General features: G+C 37.5%; 2 protein-coding genes across 30 annotated transcripts in view; both read right to left on the reverse strand.

The window, feature by feature from the left end:
* Positions 1 to 2,859: 2,859 nt before the first annotated feature.
* The window catches only part of LOC18437366 (chaperone protein dnaJ 10), a 42,801-nt gene continuing 25,603 nt past the window's right edge, over positions 2,860 to 20,057 (reverse strand). For 5 of the 29 annotated variants that reach the window (XM_088862323.1, XM_088862329.1, XM_088862325.1 and 2 more), the window contains 6 exons: positions 16,117 to 16,246; positions 12,382 to 12,540; positions 11,964 to 12,136; positions 7,371 to 7,451; positions 3,663 to 3,727; positions 2,860 to 3,098 (listed from right to left, as the gene is read on the reverse strand). In XM_088862323.1, the coding sequence (XP_088718449.1) occupies positions 2,900 to 3,098; positions 3,663 to 3,727; positions 7,371 to 7,451; positions 11,964 to 12,136; positions 12,382 to 12,540; positions 16,117 to 16,246 (807 nt within the window). In that variant the 3' untranslated portion in view covers positions 2,860 to 2,899. Of the gene's footprint in view, positions 3,099 to 3,304; positions 3,728 to 7,370; positions 7,868 to 10,965; positions 11,352 to 11,911; positions 12,137 to 12,381; positions 14,204 to 16,116; positions 16,247 to 20,057 lie in introns of those variants that run through there. The other 24 variants (XM_011626227.3, XM_088862326.1, XM_088862333.1 and 21 more) reach the window with 14 other exon arrangements.
* Positions 8,462 to 10,752, reverse strand: LOC148782828 (uncharacterized). The gene is made up of 3 exons (XM_088862322.1): positions 9,429 to 10,752; positions 9,194 to 9,312; positions 8,462 to 9,097 (listed from the first exon to the last, which is right to left on the reverse strand). The coding sequence occupies exons 1-2, from the start codon at positions 10,648 to 10,650 to the stop codon at positions 9,302 to 9,304; spliced, it is 1,233 nt and encodes a 410-aa protein (XP_088718448.1). The 5' UTR covers positions 10,651 to 10,752; the 3' UTR covers positions 8,462 to 9,097; positions 9,194 to 9,301.

Consider the following 20,057-nt stretch of genomic DNA (forward strand, 5'->3'; position numbering starts at 1 on the left):
TCTAGAAAGAATTTCAAAATGATTTAAATATGTATCTTTAAGTTTACATCTAGATCTTTAAAACGGCGGTGGTTTGAAAGTATTTGGGCAACATTTGATAAGTTAAAAGCTCGGCACAAAGTGAGTGACAGTTATTGGAATTCCCTACAACTGTGAACAGTGATATACCCTCACATTTCGGAGCATAATTCTCAATCCACAGGGAATTTTAAAATAAGTTCAACATGCAACTTTAAGCATATTCATAGATCTTTCAAATGGTAGTGGCTTGAAGGCGTTTGGACATCGTTTAATAGGTCAAAAGCTCGACGCAAAATAGATGACAGTTGCTGTAAATCCCAACGAATGTGGAGAGTGACATACCTTTACATTTTGAGGCACATCTCTTAACTCATACGAACTTTTAACATGATGTAAAAAGTAATATTGTAGTAGACGAATATATCTTTCATTCAATAGCGATTTGAGCCCATTTGGATACCGTTTGGCTACTGAAAAGCAGAATATGAAAACACTCATAGTTCCTGAAAATTCTTTTTTACAAGTTTTGGCATGCTTCAAATAACCCATGACATCTCACAAGCCAAGATAATCTTTATTTCAAAACCGTATTCATGTTAAACTAGTCTTGCAAGTGAGCTCCTCCACTAATTTCTAAAACTAAAAGTTTATTTACAACGCTAAATCAAGCATTCAAACTCATTTTAACTCAACCACACCCATGTCCTTCATTCTATCATTTTACTTGTTTTTATTACTCGAATTTGATCACTACCCAATTAAGTGATGCATAGATACTAAACCTACTTACCTGATGCACAACGGTACCTCCAAACCTCCCACTCGCAAGCCACTTCAGGCTCCTAGCACAGGCTCTCTCCAAAGGCAGCAATTCGTTCTAATTTTGGTTCTAGAGAGAGAGAATACGAGAGCAAGTGAGGGAAACAGCGGTGGAAAGGGAGGGGAGAGGGCTTAAGTGCTTAAGGTGGGTATGACCCACAGTGGCTGACCGGGTAAGTGGAGATCACTATAGCTGACATGCACGACGCTGACAAGTGCGACGCTGACATGTACGGCAACAATCACATCTACCCTTTTCACTCATGGCGCTACGCATGCACGGCGTTGCCTTCCCTTCATGCACGGCGGTACCTCTTTTCTGCCTTCACAGGCGGCGATACTCCATTTCACGTGCGGTGATGCTCCATTTCACACGTGACGATGCTCCACTTCACGTGCGACGAAGCTCCACTTCACGTGCAGGGATGCTCCATTTCACTCGTGGCGTTAATCCACTTGGTTCACTTCCCTTCCGTTCACGCACAGCGTTGCTCCTCCTTTTGATTCTATTGCCGTGCACGTATCATGTCGGGAAAAATTTGAGGTCCTTACATTGCCCAACTTAAAAACAGCATTCTAATAATTTATACTTCAAATAGTTTTTGACTGTTATAATAGGTTATAAAAATATTGGAATGGGGCTACATTGCTTCCCACTACTTTTTATACTATGCATAAGATAATTTACTGTACTTGTGAATCGATGTTGCCTCATTTCTTATGAAAAAATTATCAAAATACCCATGATATATTATCATGAACTATTTAACAATTTGTCGATATTGTTTAGCTAAAAAGCTAAATGTTAAATAATGCATCTCTCAGGGATATTTTGATAATTTTCCGTTTTGTTATTCCATCTGAGATCATGCTTAGGAGTTTCGATTTTACTCATTCCATTTAAGTTTCAAAGGAAGAGACCAAAGTGAGGGACCCAAATATTTTTTGAATGTTTTCTACACAATTTCTAAAAATAAATGTGCGCCTACCTACATTCATATAAAATTATGGACTTTCATAGGTCACTATTGTAAAGTATGTTCATAAAGGGAATGTATCCTATAACAATGTCAACATTTGGTACAAGGTCACAATTGTTCTTAACCGTCAACAACGATCTCCGTCTCAAAGGCTAAACATGAAGGCATACACATTGTAAGACTTGAACATTTTATACAATATCACAATTGCTATACGAGATCTGATAGCTAGGGGTGTAGAAAACTTCTCTAGGATCATGAGCCCCATCAATGGCACACCCCTAGCAAGGCTTGTGATAACACACATTCGAGCTTTTCTTGAGTCCATATGTAATCACACCATTTTGAGATTCCATATACTAATGTTTCTAGAATACCAGTCCTTGCTTTCTGAAAACTGTCACCACACCTCAAATAACCATCAGTAACCCTTGTTCAAAAATTAAAAAACAAGTTCCAAACAGAGTGCCAACTGTACTGTGGCCTTGTTTCGATGTACTCATTATCGCTGATAATTCACTATTCTAATAAAATTGATCTTGATTATGAAATATTTATTGTTTAGCAGTGTCCAACATAAAATTATCTAAGATAAACTTATAGCTAATTATACATACAGATTTATTTTTTGAAAAGCTGTTTTTTACTTTATTCAAATTACATTGCTGAAAATCATATGCCAAAAACAGCAAAAAATAGCTGAAATAGTTGAATTATAAAATATTATTGTACATAATACAAGGTACGTACCAAACAGTTAATAAAATAATGTTATGCAAAATATATTAATTTTGATAAGATAGTTTACTCCTGATAAAATAAACTATTGAATTATATTATTGTACATAATACAAGGTACATACCAAACAATTAACAAAATAATGTTATATAAAATATATTATTTTTTATAAGATTGTCTGCTCCTGATAAAATTAACAGCCATCCAGACAACAATATATGCATATTAGCAATTCCTTCGTGCATATTTCTGCAGCATCATCACCAAGTACAAGTCATCCTTAATGAGAAGCCATGCGTAGGGACCGAAGTTCAATCCATTGCTATAAATCCACTAATAATTATACACAGCTCAATACATTGAATCCCAATATGCATGGCTGATGTAATGAAGTTGCCACAATCATACACTTACATGACCTGTAGTAGAACACTGATAACCACAATTCATGACTAAGTGGATGATGGTGAGGCAGTACTTCCCTTTTCACTACTCTCATGGCGCAGACTATTCTCCCGCCTATAGAGATCCTTTGCACCCTGAAAGTACAATCCAAAAAAGTAAGAACGCCTTTATATAGTCCAAAGATGATATTGTAGCAGTGAATGACAAACAACAAAATAGTCAAAAACTTAAAAAAGAAGAAAATGACCACAAGAACCAGTCCTGAAAGGCCAGGGGCCAGTTAAGCCATCTTTTCATTTCCCAATAAGTACAAGTCATTAAATTTTTTTTTTCTACTTACATAGGAAAAATATCCTATAAGCCAGCAGGCTTATACTGTAGCACAAGCCTGTTGAGCTAGAGGAGTTTGTTGGACACAAAATTTGCACATAGGCTCATCTCACTCTAGTGATCAAAGAAATGACTTAAAAGATTGGTAAAGGAAGTATTCTGTTTTTAGTGAACAAAAATTGTCCATTTGATGCCGGTGGATCTAGCCCTTCAAGAACTCTTTTGTTTGGAATAAATATTCTAAAACCCTTGTGATCTGAGGCTGTTCATACTGCAGCCTTCTTCATAAATCGTATGTCATCAAGAGTTTTTCAAGGCAAGTCCTCTAATCCAAATACTTCTTCGTGATACTCCTTTGTTTTCCGTACCTCCCAAAGTCTTTGGGAGTGTGTGTTTTGTCCAGGTTCAGGGCAGTAGAAAAGACGATCTGGACCTGAAATCCATTAAATATGTCTTCTTAGGTTATCCAAAAACTCAAAAAGTGTTAAAATATTACGATTTTGTTAATAAAGTTCACAATGTCTCTATGGATGTCACCTTCTTTGAATCTATGCCATATTTCTCTCCTGTTGAACAACAATTCTCTGTTCAAGTGGAGTACAATAGATATGAAGAAAGCAATCTTGTGATATTACCTTTATCTACTCCAACTCCTACTCCCTTCATTTCTGAAGTTTCTAAGTTGTCTCAAACTGAAGATGGGAACATTCAAATTGCAGCCAAGGAAAGGGAGTTGAAGACATGTTAGAAGGAAGAAGTTCGTACAACCCAAAGTTTAGAACGATCATGACTCAAGTGTCAACCTCGAATCAAATATCGATCCTTCTCATCCTAATATTTCACCTTCTAATCCAAGCCTGGTGTCAGATATTGACTTACCAATTGCATTACGCAAGGGCAAGTGGTCATGTATATAATATCCTGTAAGTGACTTTGTTTCTTGTAATGCTATGTCACTTTCCTATTGTGCTTTCCAATCATCTGTGTCTACTGTTAGCATTGCATCCAGCGTAATAGAGGCTCTAACTACAACCTCAGTGGAAGCTTGAGATGTGGGAGGCAATGCAAGCTCTCAAAAGGAATAACACTTGGGAACGCACTGAACTTCCTAAAGTAAAGAAAGCGGTAGGATGTAAATGGCCATTTACAGTGAAACACAAGACAAATGGCACAATTGAAAGATACAAGGCGAGGTTGGTTGCAAAAGGTTTTGTTCAAACTCAGGGTATAGATTACAAAGAGACTTCTACCCTCATAACGAATTTGAGTACTGTTAAAATCATTCCCTTTGGTTGCAAATAAATCTTGGTTCTTGCATCAAGTGGATGTGAAAATACATTTTCGCATGGAGATTTCCATGAGGAAGTGTATATGGCTATGCCCCCGGGCTTTTACCTTCAAGGGGAGACACGAACGGTGTGTCAATTGAAAAAGGCAATATCTGGACTTAAACTGCCAAGAGCCTAGTTTGAGAAATTCAATGTAGCCTTCCTAGAAAAAAGAATTCGGTCTAAAGGGAGTCAAGCTGATCATACGCTAATTCTGAGGAAAAATGGTGTTGGGATTACAACGCTCATAGTGTATGCTCATAATATTGTAGTATCAAAGGGATCGCGTAGCAAATACTGAAAATCTTAAATGTTAATCTCAGAAAAGTGTTTGACAGAAAAGATTTAAGTCCATTAAAATATTTTCTGGGTATTGAAGTGGAAAGATCAAAGGAGGGAATTGGTCTCTCTCAAAGGAAGCATGTGCTGGATTTGTTAAAAAAACAAACTGGACTGTTGAGGGCCAAACTAATGGATACACCTATGGAAACCAATCATAGACTTCTTGAATAGATGGACAATTTACTTAAGAATTCTAATCAATATCATAGGCTTATGGGCAAGCTTATATGTCTCACAATTGCACGACAAGATATTTCTTATGCTACAAGTGTAATCAGTCAGTTCATGCATGCCCTCGGAAACCTCATTTAGATGTCTAGTATATCCTATCTCAAGTCATTTCCTGATAGAGGATTGTTGTTGACTAATCATGGTCCCGTGGGTGTTGCAATTCACACTAATGCAGATTAGGCTAGTTCACAAACCAATAGAAGGTCAACTATAGGTTATTGTAACTTTGTTGGTGGGAATTTGGTTTCATGGAAGAGACAAAAACAAAATGAAGTAAATAGATCAAGTGCCAAAGGGTGGCAATCAGGTGGGGTCGACGCGCAGACCCAGCAGGTCAACCCGAACTAGGTCTGGATCCAGATCCAAATAACTTGGACCCAACCTAGGTCGGGTCCAGGTTGGGGTCAACCAGACCGAACCCAACCTAGTATAAAGTATATAAAATGTTTGTATTATACATATAATTATAATTTTTATTATTTTTTTAATATCTAGACAGGGTCCAAATGACTTGGACCTGACCGGGTCCGGGTCTAGGTCCTGGTCAACCGGAACCCGATCCGACCAATTGCCACCCCTAGCTGAAGCAAAATACAGGGCCATGGAAAATAGGGCATGTGAAGTTATATGGGCGAAAACTATATTAGCTGATCTAAGAGTTGAAGTTCAATTACCTATGACCCTTTATTGCAATAATGAAACAACCATTCACATTGCTAAGAATCCCATATTTCATGAGAGAACGAAGTAAATTAAGGTATATTGTCATTTCATAAGGGAAACGATTGCAGCCATAATTATTTGTACTCATGTGAACTTTAGAGATCGAATAGCAAGGATCCATTTAAACTGACATGAGGTATAAAACAAGCCGACCCTGAATAGAGGTAACCCTCAACCCTCTCGATAAGGTGTCTTTCACACTCAATCCTCATGACACAAGGTTTGTGATTTGGTCCAAGGTCGCAAAGATCCCAAAGTCATCTCTCTCGCTCACTCCCGCTATAGCGAGCTAGAGAATACTGGAGTCAAGGCCTTGAAAGGCCATAAGTCCAACACTATGGACATACAAAGACCTGCAAGATTGAAACTCAAATCCCTTCCCCGTAACCCAGACCTAAACAGCAGGATTGAAGCCCAAATCCCTTCCCTGTAACCCTGAATCAAACTATAAATCACTACATCTCTTCTCACTTCTTCCATCCATATCCTTTTGGGTATTCCCCTTACCCTTTTAGAGCCTTCCACTTGCACCAAATCGCCCTTCCTAAACAGTGACGTATTGTCTATGTTGCACATGGTCAGCCCACCTAAGTCTATTTTCCCTTATCTTATCGCCTATTAGAACCACTCCTAAGTTCCCTTGTATATATTTATTATGAATTATATCCTTTCTTGTCTTGCCACTTATCCATTTCAGCATCCTCATCAGCTACATTCATCTTATAAATATGTTATTTCTTGACAACCTAACATTCCATCTCATAAAGCATAGTTGGTCCTACAGCCATCCTATAAACTTCCCCGTTATTTTCATTGGTATTAAGTGATCACATAAAACTCTGGATGCACATCTTCCTTTCGCCCACTCAGCTCTATTTCTATGAGTGCAATCTTCTTCAAAATTCATTTTTAAATTGAGAGAAAATGGGCCTGTCATTTTTAATGAACGCAAACAATTCATTTGATGGGCAGTTTGTCTAGGCTTTCAAGAACTTAGTTTTTGCTCGAAATTTTTTATTTTTGAAATCAAAGATGTACAAAATTTAAGGCCACAAACATATCCAAGCTAAGTTGCTGAATATAATGGATAGGATCAATGGGATTAACCAAGCAATACGACATCATCTCACCATGCACTCAAAGCCATCACTGAGGAAATGATTCCTTTTATAATTTATATAGAGAGACTCTAGATACCCTTTCAAATGGTGCAATATACACATAAGGTAATCAATGATTTCATGAAAAAAGAAGCCCAACAAGTACTTATGTCTAATTACAAGCCTTGAGATTCTTTGCTTCCATGTAACTTTTTCTTACTATTGGTTCATACCTTCCGTAAAACTAAGGTTCATCCATTTCCGTGTTTTAAGAGAAATGATTTAATCAACCTATTAAATTGTAACCGGAAATGCAAAGGGGATTTTACAATGGGTATGAAAAGTTACACACCTGAAAAATGGTTCCAAGCTTTTTCAGTGCTTTGGCCCGTAGCTTCAGAATGTCCTTTGGGGCTGTGTTATCTTGGAGTACCTGAAAGGAAGCAAGCGTGTTTCGAAAACATCTAGAAAGGTTGTTTTATCCATTATACAAAAAGGTAACGTACAGGAAAGGTCAGTCAGCAAGATGAAAAGGGGACATCTTGAGAACAACATGCACAGAGGAATTATATCATGCATATGTTGCAGATCTACTTTTAGTGCACAAATGACTGGACTTTTTTACGATTACAAGAGTTGGGTTTTCAAGTTGCAATCTTATCCACTTTGTAATCATACTAAAATCTCGAGAAAGCATAAGAATAAGAAGGCTGGCAGCAGTAACAGCCACATGTGCTGTAAACTGTATGGCAACTACCACTCCGAAGCGTTCTTCAGATCTCAGTGTGTTACTCCTCTATGTCATAATATTTGTTCAAGTGTTATTCCGGTCCCTTGTGGACAGCCAATCTGCAAATTGGTGGTTTCTATAGCTTAAAAATAGTATCAACAGTCTACAGCATAAAGATGCATAAAGAACAAAGGCAGGAGTCAGCAGATACTTAAATCAGACCACCGTCATTATCACATATATATAGCCGTTAGAGAACGTGAAAATTTAATGATCAAGAGAACTAGAGTCATCATCATAGGTTCAAAATTCATCATCATAGGTTCAGAATTCATGAAAAGAGTATTTTTCCTCTTCAACATCTATCAGAGAAGTATCAAATGAAATACTCCAAAAGAATAACTATAGCAATTTAGAGCAGTGTTTTAAATAGCGGGATGCGGCCCTGATGTGGTGGGGGGCCGATGCGGCGATGCGGCCCGAATGCGAGTGCATCGCGATGATGCGGTCAATAAATGTAAAAAAATTCTAAAAAATCTAAAAAAATAAGTTAATGCATAAAAAAAAATATGAAGGTGATATATGTGATAGTAGGTATTTTAGTTTAATGATTAACTTCAAAACTATTAACTATCGGAGATTCTGTATCCAGTTATCCACTATCCCCTGATAGAAACTAGAAACTTGAAACCAACTTCATAAAGCATTCAACAATCAACAACCATAAGCACAAATTTGCACCATAAGCACAACCACAAGCACAACCATCAACAATCATAACTACAACCATAACCTCAAAATAGTGATATTACAAAATACAAACCAAAAGTCAAGCTCAAGTAGAGTTAATAGTTAATAACTTAATACAATCATCCATTTTGATAGTCAATTTTGAAATTTGAACTTCATTTTTTCAAATATCAATCAGACAAGTCATCTTGAGAGTCGTCATGCCCATTATCAATATCATCCTCGACGGCCTCCATGTATTCTTCTTCATCGGTCTCCTCTGAGTCAGCTTCCTCCTCAACCTCTGAAGCTAATATGCGAGTGCGACTAGACCCAGCAGCTCCTCTACTCTTTTGTGCTCTAGTGTTAGGTCGATCTTCTTCATTAACCCCTATTGCTAGCTCGACATCAAACCATGTAAGTTCCTCACCCTCAAACACACAGTCTTGTCTTGGATCCACGGTCCACTCACTTATGGAATCACCATCAGCTTCATATAAATGAATAGGGTTGAGCTTCGTGCGATTTTCATACCTCTCCCAAAGCTGCTCGTTATACCGCACATAAACCAAATTATTCCACTTTTTCGGCTCCAACCTATTTCTTTTTTTTGTATGGAACTGTGGTAGAAATTTGAAATCAAATAAATTAGATTTTAGATTAGAAAATTGAAATTCAAGAAATAAGGATTAAGGAATAAGGAGTAAAGGACTTACATGCTCAAATGCACTCCAATTGCTCTCACAACCAAATGAGCTACATGTGAGATTCAACACTCGAATAGCGAGACGTTGTAGATTTGGTGTCTTGCTTCCATATAATGCTCACCATGTAGCTGTATAATATTTTATAATTTAGAATATAGTTAAAAATTAAGGGTATAAAATAAACCATGGAACTATACATAAAGTAAGAGACAAGTAAGATTATTGTTGGGCTTTTGGCCTTTACCTGAATCTGTAGTGTCCCTATTTCGAGTGGCAATATCTCTCTCAAAGTTTCCCAAAGCTAACTTGAACTTAATCAATTCATGGCTCTGGATCTCATCCTGGATATCTTTGTCTGGTACCAACCTCTCTAGAACATCTAACAACCCACGTCTAAGAACACGATCTGACTCAATGGATGGGTGCTTGTAGTGAAGAGATGAGTTTAGAAAATAACCAGCTGAATGGAGGTGCTTGTGAAGCTGGGTATCCCATCTCCTATCAATAATTTCAAGCATAGCCTTACGCATACTTTCATCATCCTTTAAAACATCTTTTATTTCAGTTCTTGCCCTAGTCATTGCCTCATGTATGTAGCCCATGACAGGCTTCGCATCACCATCAACCAATCGAAGCACCCTCACTAAAGGGCGAGCTAACTCCAATGCAATAATTATTTGACTCCAAAAAGATGTATTCAAAATAATTTTTTCGGCCTTTCTCCCATCCTTATGCATTGACCATTTGCTTTGACTCCATAGCTCTGAAGCAAATATGGTCCTTAAGGCACTTTTTTGCTTGGCCAGGCTTCGAAGAGTGAGAAATGACGTGGCAAATCTAGTGATACCCGGTCTCACTAATTCTCTCTTCTTTGTAAAAGACGTCATCATGCTTAGGACTATGGTGTAATTGTAAATAAATCCAACAACAAACATAGCTCTTGAAATCACCCCACTAAAGAAAGATGTTGTACCCATTTCCTTAAGCATAAGATTAAAACAGTGAGCTGCACAAGGTGTCCAAAACATATGCTTCCTTTTCAAAGTCAAGAAATGCCCAGCTGCAGCATAGTTGGCACCATTGTCAGTGATAATTTGCACCACATTTTGCTCCCCAACAAAATCGACAATCTCATCCATTAAGCCAGATAAGTATATACCATCATGTAACTTGTCAGAAGCATCAATAGACTTAACAAAAAAAGTACCTGTTGGGCAGCTAACCAAAAAATTAATGAATGCCCTTGATTTCCCATCGGACCAACCATCACACATAATAATGGCCCCATCCCACCCTACTCTCTGAGAAATCAAAATTTTATTCACATCAAATACAGCATCCTTCAACAAGGGTGCCCTAACCTCATGTAGTGAAGGTGGAATTAGTCCTGAGCCATATTGCCCAATTGCCTGGACCATACATGCAAAACTATTCAGAGTTATAGTATTAAAAAGAATGTCGGCCATGTAAATCCACTTTGCAACCGACTTACATGCCGACTTCTTTTGTTCTTTCTTATATTTATTGTCAATTGTGGTTTGTTTGTTTTTTTCTTTCTCTCCTGAACCACAATTTCGAGACTAGGGGCGAAAAAAGAATCCATTGGCCCTTTAGAGAGAGGTGTTCTTCTCTCAGCACTACCACCAATATTTATAACCCTCTCTCTTGAGGTTAGAGTATGAGTACCCCTTTGCCTCATAGCAACTTCAGACATATCATCATCATCATCATCATCATCATCATCAACATCATCAAATAATTGCATATCATCAAGTAATTCCTTTCTTTTCTTTTCTTTTTTCTCTTTATCTTTTTTCAATCTATCCAAATATTCTCTAATCTCCTTTTTTATATCATCTGTAGCTTGTGGGCATGCTCTTACATTCCCAGAAATTCCGGCTAAATGCTCTTTTTGTCGAAAAATACCACTCATATAAGTATTTCCATAGAGCAAGCATATCACACAATTTCTATCTTTCGAATTTTTTAGTTTAGCATATTTCCAAGCCGGATCCTTGATACTAGAATATTGGGAAGAAGACATTGCTCCAAAAATAAGTATAACAGTATTACCGTACAAGAAGGAATAAAAAGTTACCGACTTTGCGAAGTCGTGCTCGATTTCTTCACGGCCTCTGAAATCCCCAATTTCTTATCACAAATACACCTTAACATCCCCAAATCAACAATAAAAGCCATCAAACGAACATCCAAATATTAAACAACCGTCAAATCAAAGATTTGGATGAAAAACAAATTTTCGCCAAATTTTTTTTTCCTTCGATTTGATGCAAAAAAAGCCACAAAAGTAACTGGAAATCTTCGATTAGAGGGTCCAGTAACCCCCCAAACAGTTTCCCTAAACATTGGAACAAAAAAAATACCATTTTGCCCCCCCCGAGGGGCAAAATTGAAAAGAAATTTAGTGGAAACAGATGCGGTCTGATGCGTCCTGATGCGACGCATATGCGACCGCATCTGTCAAAAGCGCATATGCGCCTGAACGGGATGCGGATGCGAGTGTATCCCGCATGATGCGGCCGCATTTTAAAACACTGGTTTAGAGACTCACTTATTGCACTCTTATTTGACGACTGACCTTCCAAAAGTCTATAATGAATCTAAAAAACTACAAAAGGAATTCCAAGAGAAAGCAACACTTTTTTTCCTTCTAAAAGATGAGAACTGGATTTCAGTGTGCTATAGGAAGAGGAAAAGAAAAAAGACCTGTCATAGTCAGAAGCGAACAAGCAACTCCTTATCACTCCTAATCACTCACCGCCTGGCATACATGTGAGAGAGTAGACTCAATGTCTACCACATTGATTTTCCAAAGGGAGTTCACCATTGCATCTTTCTTCTCTTCAATGTGCTTTAACAAGTTCTCCTGATTATTTTCACCTTGCTCCAATTTCTTAAGTCCTTCCTGTATTTGAATTAAGGCCACGGCACCTGAATTTTCAGAAGAATGTGCAGGTTATTTTCACTTTGGAGGATCCCAAGGAAGAATATAGCGCTACAGTAATCAAAGTAATTTAGAAAAAAACAGTAGAATGGATTTTTTTTCTTTACCTACCAAGTAGGTGCTGGGTGAAAAATAATTGACCAAAATGAGAGTACTTAAAAAGCCATCAGCTATTCCTCACTGAAAAAGATAATAAGCTACTAAATGGAGAAAATAAAAAATAGTCAATCACCTGAAGCTGCAGTCACTTGTGATTTTATGTGATGACCTTTGTCCCGCACCCACTCTGCTATAAAGGGCACCCCCATAAACAGGATATTCTTCCCGATCTGTTTTGCAGCTTGTCTAGTATAAATATAGCCAACTGTGTGAAGCATAGCCTCTCCAAAAGCTGAAATTATAGATTAGAAATAAGTAAACATCACAGAGCACAATAGTTTGATGTTCTTACAGCTGAAAATGAAAAGAGAGATTGAAAACCTGTGCTCTGTTCCTCAGTGATAGTTCAAAATGAATCCAATTTGCTACAAAAAATGTTAAGTTTGGGATGATTTCTCAAACTACTTAATTGTTTTTTATCTCAAATTTTTTTGAGAAATCTGAGGATTTTGATCTTGATTTTGGTTTCATAACCCATTCCCCCCAACTTCCCCAGGCCACCTCCCACCCAAAAAACAAACGAAACTCTTTTTCTCCCACTCAAGAAGGAAGGAAAAAGATAGGATACCCCGTTTCCCTAGGGTAATTTCCACCCTAGGACAAAGGGGCACTGCTTGGGCTGCCTGGGTGCCATCCACGGATGTCCACCTAGGCATAGGCAGGGCAGGGCAGCCTCCTAGGCACCACCAGGCAGGCCGTTTTTTTGGACAATGCATATAGACACACAAGAGAAAATGGTATTATCTCAAATGTAGAGAACTATGGCCTCTAAAAACACATAGAACATTGTCTGTTGTGCATGTTCATGTGTGTCTGGAATTGGTAAGCGTGCTAATCCAAAATGAAGTAAATTCAGGTAGTTGTTTAGCCCCAAGAAATGCTGGTTGTAGTGTCGGAATAGATTAGAGGCTCATTGGAGCGAGTTATGAAAAGCATGTGTAATCCAAAGTGGAAGTGAATTCAGGCAGTTGTTGGCCGCAAAAAGTGGTGGTTTAGCATTGGATTATATTAGAGGTCCGTGTAGGTGGATTATGAAAAAAGAAAAGAAAAAAAGACAAAGAAAAAAAGACAAGGAAATTCTATATACTTGAAATAGATGAATGTTTTACTGGGATCAGAAGGTATACATTTAGTCACACTCCTAAGAGCATACATATAGAGACATCTACAACCAAAGAGAGAACATGAGAAAGGTGTAGGAATGGCATAAGAGATTAAAGAACATGAGAGGTGTAAGGGAGAGGCGGAATATCACTGGGGTACTAATGATCCTAAACTGGTAGAACTGAGACCACTCTCTCCTTAGCTATCCTCTACTCTGCCACATTGACTTCTCTAGATATATTGCGATTAGAGATGCAAACAATGGATTCGCCCAATACAAGGACCTCCTCCATTATGCCTGCAATCCGCCAAGGGAAAATAGATTCCACAGTTGCCGAACAAATAACACTAAAAGAACCACATCAACCATAAATGATATGGAGAAGGAATCCTGGTATGGCCTTGAGGACAAATGATGAATTAATCACAATAGGACTTGAGAAAGACTTTATGGTGCGCCTTGTGCAATCTCTCAACCCCTCCCACCCATGTAGGACCTGAATTACCATGAGAGCTTCCATCAAGATAAAGTTTGCTGGACCCACTTGGGAAAGGAAACCACCTTTCTTGTGGTTTATTCTAAGGTACCGCCCTGAAGATGATCGCCGTCCAATCATTGATACAATCCTCTACTTGTACACCATAAAAGCCAATCAATGTCAAGGCCCATGAGATAATCTCATCCCTGATCTTTTCAAGGTGAATAACATGGTCTATGCCCAAAAAGAACCTCCCCTTGCACTCCTTCCATGGATAAGATCACCAAGGCACAACTCCCATAGCAACCCTTCCTACATGGCACGAGCCTTCTATTAAAACATAACTATTGCCAAAAGTCAAGACATTTTTCATATTTCAAAAAGCTAAAACTTTCAAAGTATAGATCTGATTGCACCCAATTTCACACAATTATTCCATGTCCTAACATTTACCTCTCTGCAAATTTTGAGAGTTTTTTACTTTATAATAGCCTTATAAAGTTCGTCAAATTCTATTAAAACATAACTATTGCCAAAAGTCAAGACATTTTCCACATTTCAAAAAGCTGAAACTTTCTATGTATAGATCTGATTGCACCCAATTTCACATAATTATTCCATATCCTAACATTTACCTCTCTGCAAATTTTGAGAGTTTTTTACTTTATAATAGCCTTATAAAGTTCGTCAAATTCTAATATTTGAGTTTTCTGAGTAAGCATATTTGAAAGGAATTTTTAATATGTAAGCATCTGTGAATGTGCAAATCAGTAAGGGGTTGTTCAGGCTTGTTATATGATGAAAAGTTGTTGGAAGCCTAATTGTATCCAAGAATCTGGTGGGGTGACACTTGATCTAAAGAAAGCTATTCTTTTTTGCCTAGGCCCAAGTGTTTGGCATTGCTTCCTCTTTTTACAAACTATAAATCCAATAGAAAGGGTTCTTGCAACAACGTTTTTTCTCATTTCAAGCCAACACTTCTTTAGATCAGGATCATGTGGAATGTACCTTAATAAAGGACTAACTACATGAGTTTGCATGTCTACTAGATGCAACCCAGTCACATGTACCACTGAATTTGTAAAACATAACCACTTAAGAAGTGTTACCATTCATAACACTGGAAAGGTAAATTTTCATGGAAGACCAGCACATTGAAAGCCCATTGTTACCATGTAGAGAAAGTAGAAGATGGAAACATCATCGGTCCAATCTTCCAAGTAACTTCTTCATAAAAGGAACTGAGCGAGAGATGCTTGAAGACGTTTTGGAATGATGAATATAAATTCCAATTTTGTGAGAGGGGAACGGTAACAAAATGAATAACTGCTATGGTGTTCTAAGTTGTTTGTATTACAAACAATAGATGAGTAAAGTGTGTAATTTATTTCAGTACTTTTTTCAAATAAATGGTACCTAGGTAACTATGAAAAAGCTAGTAAATACTTAATCGTGACTTTAAAACTTGAAATTAGTTATGCTATTAATATTTAACTCCACAAGGGTTCCATCTCCAAAGTTCTAAAAGCGAACATTCACACCTGCCACGGAAGTTGTATGCAGACACTTTATGTATATGAATATGCATCATGTTGGGTGCCTCTTTTCTTTTAAAGAAACATTAAGAAAAGAGTGAGAGCGGGAAGAGAGAGAGAGAGAGAGAGATTCATGTTAGGCAACCATTCCCTTTTATTTAGAGTGAAGCTGTGTAGTTAAAATAGATAGTTGTGGCTCTTTTCTATATATACCATAGAGAGAGAGAGACGAAAACATCTAGAGAGCCAATGAATATGGAAACCTAGGCAAGAAAGAGAAGTGAGGATTAAATGGATCTTGGAGGTAGGTAGGAAAAGAAATATTTTTTGAAGTCCTCTCAATTTTATATAAATTATAAAATTTCACCACACAAAATCATCTCAAAATCTACTCACTCCACCCCTTCTCTTACAATTTCAAATTTTCTCTGCCCATGTGTCAACATTTAAAGTGCTCTGTCCCATGAAAACATATTCACCACGACTTACAATACAATATAAGATTAAGCATGGATTCCATACTGAATTAACCCAAGTATGATGATACAATACATCCTAGCTTTTAATGAAGGATAACTAAAGAAACAATAATGATCGCAATGCAAAATAATTTTTTATTTGGTTTAATAAAATAACAAAGAATATATGTTTCAATAAAAGTGGAAATAATATAAACAATAGTAAGCTCACAAGCTTGTGAAAGACGACGAGCTTCTGAGTTTGCCAATTTCACAAACTCATTCTTCCGACCATCAACATAAGGCTGAAGGCGATCTTTCAAGATTTGTATAAGAGTTGCCTCCCTTTTGTTTTGTATTTCCTGTCCTTCACCAATGAAACTCAGCATTCACACCATTAAATGAAGTATATAAGAGCCCAAGGAATGATTAGAGGAATATTGTGGTGAGTCTTTGACATAGAAAAAACTGAGTTCTTTATTACATATTACCCAAATTCATAATAGCTAGCGAAATTCATGTGCATTAAGTGGATATGAGAAGAACATTAAAAGTATCTCAACAAAGTCTTTTTTTTCTTTTTCTTTTTTCTTTTCTGTAGTTAATATGTTGACAAAGTCATGACTAGGAGGAATAGGGAAGGAACTTCTTCCATGTATGATAACTACCATTCTGTTATATGATTTCTACAAATACTATACCATTTCAATCTATACTATACCATTTCAATCTTTTTGCAAAAGCTGAAATAGCTGGAACGATTTAAGGGTAATCAGGGTCATTCTAGGTCTATCCAGAAACATGTCAGAAACATGCACACTACTTTCCCTAAAAAGGAGACAGGGAAAACATGAGGCAAGTTAAATTACAATGTGAATAGAGTGTAAACAGCAGAAACAATCAGAAATAGGCTTCTAGGTACCATAAACAACTACTACATTAACGAAATGACTATATAATAGTGGAAAGTTTTCAGTTAGAAATATCTGATTCTATGAATATCAAGCTAGAAAGGAGTTCATCTGAAACTAGGTGTAAATACAAAGCTAGTTTAGTTACTAGCTGAATGAATGTTTGTGGGTTTCAGAGCAATGATTTTCTACTAAGAATCATTTAGGCTCACCAATGGAGAATTTGTTTTGGAGAAGTGAATATTACCGAAGTATGAGGTTCTCTTTTTAATAGTTAAAAATGAGTTTCTTCCAACAAAGGAGCAAATAGATTCCTTCCATTCTCAAAAATAACTTAAAAGGTAAACAGTGGAAAGGATCCCAATGGCAGAAGGATGAAAGAATAATCAGGGTCATTCTAGGTCTATCCAGAAACATGTCAGAAAAATACACACTACTTTCCCTAAAAGGAGACTCAGAAAACATGAGGCAAGTTAAATTACAATGTGAATAGAGTGTAAACAGGAGACACAATCAGAAATAGGCTTTTAGGTACCATAAACAACTACTACATTAAAGAAAATGACTATATAATAGGGGAAAGTTTCCAGTTATAACTATCTGATTTGATGAATATCAAGCTAGAGAGAAGTTAATCTGAAACTATTTGAAATACGAAGCGAGTTTTAGTCACTGGCTGAGTGAAAGTTTGTGGGATGTGGAGCAATGATTTTCTACTAAGAATCATTTAGGCTCACCAATGGAAAATTTGTTTTGGAGCATTGAATACTACCGAAGCAAGGTTCTCTTTTTAATAGTTAAAAATGAGTTTCTTCCAACAACGGAGCAAATAGATTCCTTCCTATCTCAAAAATAACTTATAAGGTAAACAGTGGAAAGGATCCCAATGGCAGAAGAAAGCAGGGTGACAAATAATGTTGAGAAAGAGGCACTCCAAGATGTGAAGGTGTTATGAGGAAGGTGTACTACAAAAGTTACCTTAAAACCTTAGTCTATATGCCACCCCATAAATAAATGATCTATGAACATAACTAAATGATCTATGAACACAAGCATCGACAATCTCAGAAAGAAGGGCCACACTTTTATGTTAACTTAAAAGGTGCAAACGTCTATATGATACATAATAAAAAGAGTTATCTGATGTGCTGGTTAAGGCCAGAAATGTTGGAGCACCTCCACACATGTTGCTAGAGGCATATGGGACTTTTTTTACCTCTTTTGGGTCTTCTAAGTTCTACTCAATATGTGATCGGCTTTAGTGTACTTATAGACTGAATTCATTTCCATAGGGTGGTGACAGTGGTGACATTCTTTAAAAGTGTTGCTCTTATATGATAGTATGCAAATATGGAGAAAAACATTCATGGCCATGGTAAACAGTAATTTAGGTTCTGAAAGAATAATATAAAATTGTCCTAAAAATAAACCTCGAAATATTTTCTTAAGGAAAAATACAAATAATATGGTCGAACTACCTCAAAAAATAATCAATATGGTTAAATCAAACAATTTACCTATAAAGTGGTTACTTTGTAAAAAGCCTTTAACTTAGATACCTTTGCAACTATTTTGAGAAGCTCTGTCCTGGGTTTCAAACCTGGGCAAGCAAGCGAATTTTAGTAATTTAGCCCAACTTAAGTTGTCAAATGAAGAAACTACAACTCACTTGTTCAAAGTTCCAATCCTAGAAAATGTTTTTCACTAAAATCTCGTGTCTCGAGTTTGTAAACATGAATAAGCAGCAGAAACTTTGTGACTTTGTCATCTAGCTTGACATGAGTGGCCTAAACCAAATGAGCCATCTTCCACTTGTTTATGTTTAGTTGTGAGGTCCAACTTAAGTAGCCCAAGCTAAATTACTTCCCTTGTTTGTGGTTCCAAACCACGAACATGGTTTTTATTAAAATCATTTGTTCCAGGTTTGTAACATTGAACAAGATGGAAAAGTATAATCATTTTGCTCAACTTACTACCCCTGCTTGTTTAGGGTTTCGAAACTTCAAACCTTGGACAACTAACGGATAGATCCATAGTTTGGCTTAAGTGATCCAGGAAGGAAACGTAGGAAATTAAATCCACCTTTTTCTCGAACATCAACCAAGTAACAATCACTGATAATAAAGAACAAGCATGGCTGCACATCAAGTCAAGAGTAGACGAATTTCCTTCTTTCATACAATAAAATTTATTTCAATAATATAAAGATCCCATAATGTGATGTACCACCATTTATAAGATAAAGGAAATTAACTTGAGAACCAAGTGAATGATTTAATAATCTAAACACCCAAAACAATACTAAAAATTTCAGAAATACCTATGTAAACAAAACCCGTGAATTATATCCATGAACAGTACCCATGAATAGTAACCTACGGATAGTAAAAAAAGAAATTAAATAAAAAATAAACCAAGTGTTGAAGATTAACTGCACATTAAGATTCCTAACATATTGACCCTAATAATAAATAAACAAAAGCAGTGATTTTCCCATTCCTACTGGAGCTCCATCTACATCCAGTATAGCAAGCCAACCCTTCCTTCTGCTTCTCTCCATGCTTCCTCCGCTCAGGTGCGCCAGCCCCACCACCTCTCTCGGTTCCTCTTGCTCCCTTCGAGGAACCCTACTTCCCCCTGAGGCCTCCACCCCCCACTTCCTTCGCTCAGGTCACCTCCGCGCCCCCCCCCTTCCAACCCAACTCAGCTCCTACTACTCCCTTGGAGCAACCCACCTCCACCTTGACCTCGCTCCCCTCACCTCCCCCTCATTATTTCTACCCCCTCAGAGATCTCTTCCAACAATTGTGCTCAGCTCCGTTCTTCTTTGGTGAGCACCTTTCTTCCAAGGAGGAACAACTTTCGGTCCATTGAGAAATGGGGACAGCAAGTCTGGATGGAGGGGCAGCTTGGCTGCCGGCCCTTATCCAATGGCTTTATACTGTTTAGTTTTCCATCAGAGGAGAGTGCCTTGCGGGCCCTCCAGTCTGCCCCTTCCCTGGTCTTCTAGGGGGCTTCTCCCTCACTCTGCAAAGGGTCTAAGGAAGTTGGTTCCTTCATAAAATAATGCCTCTAGCTCACGGTGTCTCATCTCCCTCTCCATGCTTGGTCCCCCCTCATCTTCAGTAGGGTAGCCGAGGCATTCGGCTCCCTAGTCCAGATTCATTCGAAATCCTTAGAATTTCTCCCTCTATGATCCATCTGGCTGCTCCTAGAGTTCCTCGACCCCAGTCTCATTCCCCCTTCGCTATGGCTAGAATTG

This window comes from Amborella trichopoda, chromosome 3 (genome assembly GCF_054954075.1).
Source record: "Amborella trichopoda isolate Santa Cruz 75 chromosome 3, AtrichopodaSantaCruz75HAP2 v2.0, whole genome shotgun sequence".
Taxonomy (NCBI): domain Eukaryota; kingdom Viridiplantae; phylum Streptophyta; class Magnoliopsida; order Amborellales; family Amborellaceae; genus Amborella; species Amborella trichopoda.

Bases quoted from the DNA above. Each gene is read 5' to 3' on its own strand.
- LOC148782828 (XM_088862322.1), bottom strand. From the start codon at position 10,650: ATGGCCGACATTCTTTTTAATACTATAACTCTGAATAGTTTTGCATGT.